This window comes from Platichthys flesus, chromosome 16 (assembly GCF_949316205.1).
Source record: "Platichthys flesus chromosome 16, fPlaFle2.1, whole genome shotgun sequence".
In the NCBI taxonomy this organism is placed as follows: domain Eukaryota; kingdom Metazoa; phylum Chordata; class Actinopteri; order Pleuronectiformes; family Pleuronectidae; genus Platichthys; species Platichthys flesus.
The window spans coordinates 1807245-1813040 of record NC_084960.1 but is presented as its reverse complement, the minus strand read 5'-3'; the positions used below and the strand labels follow the sequence as shown (position 1 = coordinate 1813040).

The 5796-nt window shown below is 46.1% G+C and overlaps 1 protein-coding gene across 1 annotated transcript; it reads right to left on the bottom strand.

Moving 5' to 3' along the window:
- Positions 1-1113: 1113 nt before the first annotated feature.
- Positions 1114-3924, bottom strand: nfil3-6 (nuclear factor, interleukin 3 regulated, member 6). Its single transcript, XM_062408646.1, has 2 exons — positions 3707-3924; positions 1114-2997 (listed from the first exon to the last, which is right to left on the bottom strand). The coding sequence occupies exon 2, from the start codon at positions 2913-2915 to the stop codon at positions 1719-1721; it is 1197 nt and encodes a 398-aa protein (XP_062264630.1). The 5' UTR covers positions 2916-2997; positions 3707-3924; the 3' UTR covers positions 1114-1718.
- Positions 3925-5796: the final 1872 nt, after the last annotated feature.

Here is a 5796-nt window from a genome sequence, read left to right as displayed (position 1 = left end):
ACACACATGCATATAAATATCTAATATACACGTGCACACTCGTTGGAGGTGGAACCATCGTCTCTAACTTACCTGCAGGAACACTACAGATTTCAATGGCCTGAACCTTGAGTCTTATCTTGTGCTGAATGGTGAAACTGACTTCGTGGCTCCATTGATATTTTTAGGGCATTGTCTCTGCTGCCCCCTGCTGACACCAACGCAGAATGAACATTCACAAAATGTTGTGTAAATTTTAATAATAAGCAGAACAAGACTGAATGAAATTGTGTTATGTTGTGTTTTGTCCTTCCAGTTGTTATAATTACAGATCTCACTGTTTGTTTAGATGTTTTTAAAAATAACTTGTAACCATAACCACTAAATAGATGTGAAAAGGTCAAATACTAAAAGAGAAACAAGGAAAGTAGGATGTTCACAACAATTCTGAGAAAGTAAATATTGAGTAAATGAATAGAATGGAATTAAATGATTTATCTGTAAAATAGTCTTAGATGTTAAAAAATAAATAGGATTAATAAATAAAACTCAAAGTTTCGGGTCTTGAGTTTGATCTCATGACGAGAAAGAATCGTTTATGAGCAAGAGTTTGATGGATGACATGAAAGTGACGGGTTACTGTGTTTGGTTTAATATGTTGTATGAGTTAATATAAAGGACGTTTCTGTGCTGACTCTTGTTTTCTTTTAATTTATTCTCCTTCTGCGATCACGTGTTTTTGTTTATGGCCACAGTCTGCCTTCTCAATGTCCTCTCGTGAACTTTACGTCTCCTATGTGTTTGGCTGCTCCTTCATCCTGGGAAAGTTCTGGAGTTCAGCTCAGGTCTCATAAGCAGCTCTGCTCATATTCTCACTTTTAAACTCTCAGCCTTCAGAGTCAGTCTCTGAAAAAGTTCCCATAATGCAGTTCACTAGTGGCAGACACTCCCTGTCTCATAAATACTGACTCAGCAAGTCAAGTAAAACATATGTAAAGTTAAAATCTTTAGTCTCATGCCGAAGCTGAGGTAACATTCATGGCGTCACTTATTTTGTCTGAACTTTAAAAGTTTGTCATGATGAGAGGAGTGCCCCCCCCATGTTTTCCTAAAGTAATGATGAAGTCGACACCGTCACATTTATTTGTTTTTAATATGAAAACGTAGAGAGACACAGAGTCATCACATTACATCATGTTACAGTGTATCACCTGAAATGAAAAAATTTAAAAACTCCTATTCATATGATGCAGATTTACATTAAACAAACAAACGTAACAAAGTTTTCTGTCAACGAACAACAACAATACGTTTCTGGATGTTTTTACTGTCCGCTGCAGGTGCTGCCAATTTGACCAAACATCAGGTTGTGTTGAAAACCTGCTGCTCAGGTTCCACTTGTATTTAACACAGCTTCTGAATCACCACAGCCGGTTGTGTCTCTAAATGGAGTGAGGCTGTGTGAGTTCATGTGATGATGTGAGGCAAACAGCTTCATGTTGTGTGTTTGCAGTCGTCACAGTGTGAATTTAACACGATTGTTTTACATTTAACACGATCACAGAAAACAGTCTGAGCAACGATGATGAAGTAGTTGTCGAGCTTCAGTAGTTGTTCCACAGCAGGTTACGAGAGTTATTAGAATAGAACATATGAAAACAACACATTTATTAGACTCGAGCGTTGGGTTCAATCAGTCTTTGTGAGTCCAGGACCAGCTCCAGTGAACCTGGACGTCCTCAGTTGACTTTGGCCATGAGCTGCTGTGTGAAGAGCTTCTTGAGCTGAGCCACCTCCTCGCTCAGGGAGTTGAGCTGAGTCTTCAGGTGCGTGTTCCCCGGCTGACACGCCGCCTCCGGGTGTCCTTGTGTGGGCGGAGCCTGGAGGCTGTAGCCGGCTGCTGACGGGTTGTACTGAGGGGACTGTCTCCCCCGCCGTCCCTCGTCCCCCTCCAGCTGCTGGAGCCAGGGGCCGGCGCACTGCCCCGCTCCCGTCTCGCCTAAACTCAGTCCTTTGAGCGTGGGGCTGCGTCGGGCACAGCCGTGGTCCCCTGCAGCATCGAACCCGTCCCCACTTCCTGTCGTCTTGAAACGCAGCTTGTGGGGCAGGTTTTTCATGGTGTCCACGTAGTCCGGCCTCCCTCCGGTGAGCCCCGCCGTGTGGTGGACCTCGGCAGGTGAGTGGTGAAGGTCGTAGCCCAGCTCCTCTGCCCTGTGAGGTGATAACTTCCCATGATCGCTGAGCCGGTCTTCAAAGAAGATGGGGCTGCCCACGCTGGACCCCCCCGGCGTAGAGAATCCAGAGTCCTCCGACATGTGGCCGGCGTCCCTGGAGCCTCGGGTGCTCAGCTGGCCCGTCTGGTGGCTGCTGTGTGAGGCTGAGGAGCCGTGGTGGCCTCCGTCCCCCCCGTGGAGGTGATAGTGAGGAGTCAAGGTCTGAGTGTTGTGGTGAGAAGTTGAGGTGAGGGGCAGGACGGGGGCGTTGGACGGGTCTTTGACCAGGCCGAAGCGGAACTTCAGAGCCAGCAGCTCTGCCCTGAGACGAGCGTTCTCCTCCAGCAGAGCCAGAACCCGACTCTCCAGGACCATGTCGTTCACTCGCCGCTTCTCCCTGGAGCGCTTCGCCGCCTCGTTGTTCTTCTTCCTCTTGTCCCAGTAGCCGTCGTCCTTCTTCTCGCTGGGGATGAACTCGCGCTTGCGTCGGATGCTGGAAGACGGGCTCTCCTTGCGTTTGATGGCCGAGCTGCGCCCCAGGAGGGAGCGGGCCAACAGGCTGCTGGAGGTCAGGATGGACACGGCCTCGTCTGTGAAGGACAGCGGCCCAGAGCGACCTTCTCCACCTCCGGCTGGACTCGCCCCTGCTGCTGCCGGCTCCAGCGTCTGGAGCACGGCCACGTCCTGCTGCCCCCTCATGTGCTGGGACTCCTCCTCGAACATCTCAGAGCTGGATGAGGCTGGAGAGTCTGTGAGGTGCTGAGCGTCACTCTGTGGGAAGGAGGCGATGCAGCAACAGTGCCCCCTAATGACCAGAGGAGTGAAGGAGAAGGATTTAGTGGTTATGCAAGGACCATTACAACACAAGATTATGTAACACCAGTCCATCTCTCCCATAAAGAGACACTTACAAAACTCGCATATGGGACAGTGTGTGTTGTAATAACACAACTAACCAGCCGAACACACTTTTCCGGTTCTAACGTGAAGCAAACTGCAGCTTTTTAAACATAAGAACATTAATAAATGTCAGTTTCATTCTGACTCGTTCAGATCTTGACCTACATTTGTATTTAGTCTAGTTTCAAACCTTTACTTCTCTTTTAAGGCTTTTCGCGTTTTGTGTTAAATCCAGTTCAATGATTCCGGACTGTTTTCACTTGTTAAATGTTAAATATTAAAAGTATCAGAGCCGAACCGTCTCCACGCAGCATCACTTCACCTACATTATCTCTTACGATCACATTCACAGTGAATCTGACCTTGTTCCCGGGAGAGTTTCAACTTGTGCCCTGGTTTAGTTTACTTATACTATAATCAAATTAAACAATAACTTTTTTAAGCGATGAACAGAGAGTTGAAACCTCGTCAGCCTGGATTACATCGAACCATCAGTCTAGGAAAACTACCGAGGGAGCAGCTGTTATAGTATAATAGTTAAATATGAAAGTTCTCCGATCATTATCTTGTTTCTTCTTCTTCTGAATTCAGTCAAAGTATTGAAATACACGTACCTGTGATGAACGATGCGTGTTTCTCTGCGTCTTTACGCACGAGCCGGAGCGCGTCCCTGTGTCCTCCTCGCTGGTTCGATGCCGCACGTACAATGCGCCGCGGTGCGTAATACCTCCGGTGTTGCGCAGCTCCACTCTGCTCCACTTGGAATGTCGCAGCTCCTATTTGTAACGTGCGGTTCAGCTCAGGACGGTGCGTGTCCCCGCATGAACCGGGTTGTGTGTGAGGGTTTCTGGACCCGCCTCCCTGATGTGGACCCCCCCCCACCCCCCTTCCCCCCCCCCCCCCTCCCCTCCGCCATCCACAGCTCGTATCAGCTTTCACAACATCGGTCATCATCTTCAACATCTTCCTCTTCGTCATCTGACCTCCCTCCCTCCTCCCCGACACGATCAACACTTGGATAATGTTGCGCCTCTGCTTCGGTCTCAGGTGTAAACAGAGTCAGACATGTTTTTATAGATGTTTATGTTCTGAACCCTCGAGTCCTGCTGTGAGGATTCTAATTACTGAGAAGGTTACTGGACCAACATGTGTCTGGAGGAGATGAAGAGGGTTGATAGAACATTAATATTCATCCATCAGCTCCATCTGATTCATGTTGTGACACTGAGGCTTAAAGAATCAAAACTTTAAGAACGATGCATCCAGGTCCTGGTCCTGGTCCAGAGAAATCTGATTTGAAATGAGGAAACAGGTCAAATGAGATGAAAAAGTAAATATGAGACAATGAAACACTAAACGAGATATAAATATTGTTTGAGATAAACGGGGAGTAAGTAAAATCGTCAAAGATTAAAACAAAATAGGGTATTCAAGTGAATTTTTTTTTGAGAAAGCAATTAAGTCAATATTTGAAAACACTAATAAAATTAAATATAAATAAATACCTGTAAATCTGTCTGAGATGCAAAGGAAGACTAAAAGGAATTCAGCTTTCATGAGTTTACTAATTTAACAAGAAACATTCTATCAACTGAAATTTAGAAGATTTGGCTCATTATAAATCAAACTAGGATCTAATAGAGCTAATAAATCAACTGTCTGTATAACACGTGGTGTCGTTTGCCTGGAATACACGTTTTGCCGATATACAGTTCATATAAATATAAGCTTAAAAATGCTTCTTTGTCATTTATTTCTTTGAAGGAGAAACTGCTGATTTGCTGTTAACATTGCACCACATTAATACAAAATCCACCCCAGTGATGTTCTGGGACCTTTAAAGATACAAGCGTTATTGTTTTCTACTTTACTTTGTGATATGATTAAGTATTTAATCTAATTAACACAGTTTTACTAATTATTTCACTGTACAAGAACTTGTTTCACCCAATGGGATCTTTTTGTGCCGAGGCCCCGGCAGGTTAATCTGCTCATGCAGAGGCTTTCAGGAAGTTGTTCACACAAAGTAAATCTTTTCCTGGAACTTTTCTAATCGGCAGAATCATCGTTTCTTTCCAGGAACTGTTCAGGAATGCCCAGGAGCTGTGAACGCTGCCTTTGTGGCAGCATGGAGATTCAGACCGCGGCTGTCCTGAGAGCTGCTGCGGCAAACCCTGCAGAGTTATGCAATATGTCACAGATACATACACAAATACTTCACAGCACACACATCGCTGTGAACACAACACACATCGCTGCACAATGAATACATCACACAGCAGTTCAAACAGCAGAAAGCATGTCTAAACCCTGTGTGTGGGTTTATCACAGTTTATCAGAGTCGTATCCTGAGCGTTACACAACGTCTGACTCATCGTTACCCTGGAGTGTGACTGGTCCTCTGCAGAGCCACTGGTTCAGTGACACGGCACCCGACTGTGTGTGTGTGTCTGTGTGTGTGTGTGGGTCCGTGTGTGTTGTGTTTGTTGTCGACCTGCACCACCAGCGACGGACCGAACGCACTCGATCATATCACTCATGTAAATATCCTGAGTCATTGTTCTCAGGTTGATGGTGAGATTCCCTCCTCTGCCCTTTGGCCCCTCACTGTTTGGCCCCGGCTGATAGACACAGGGGCCCCTGCCTGTACAGTCCCAGTACAGGAGAGCCTCCCAACATGACTTTGTTCACGTGTGTTTTCATT

Coding starts and splice junctions, on each gene's coding strand:
- nfil3-6 (XM_062408646.1), bottom strand. CDS start 2,915: ATGTTCGAGGAGGAGTCCCAGCACATGAGGGGGCAGCAGGACGTGGCC.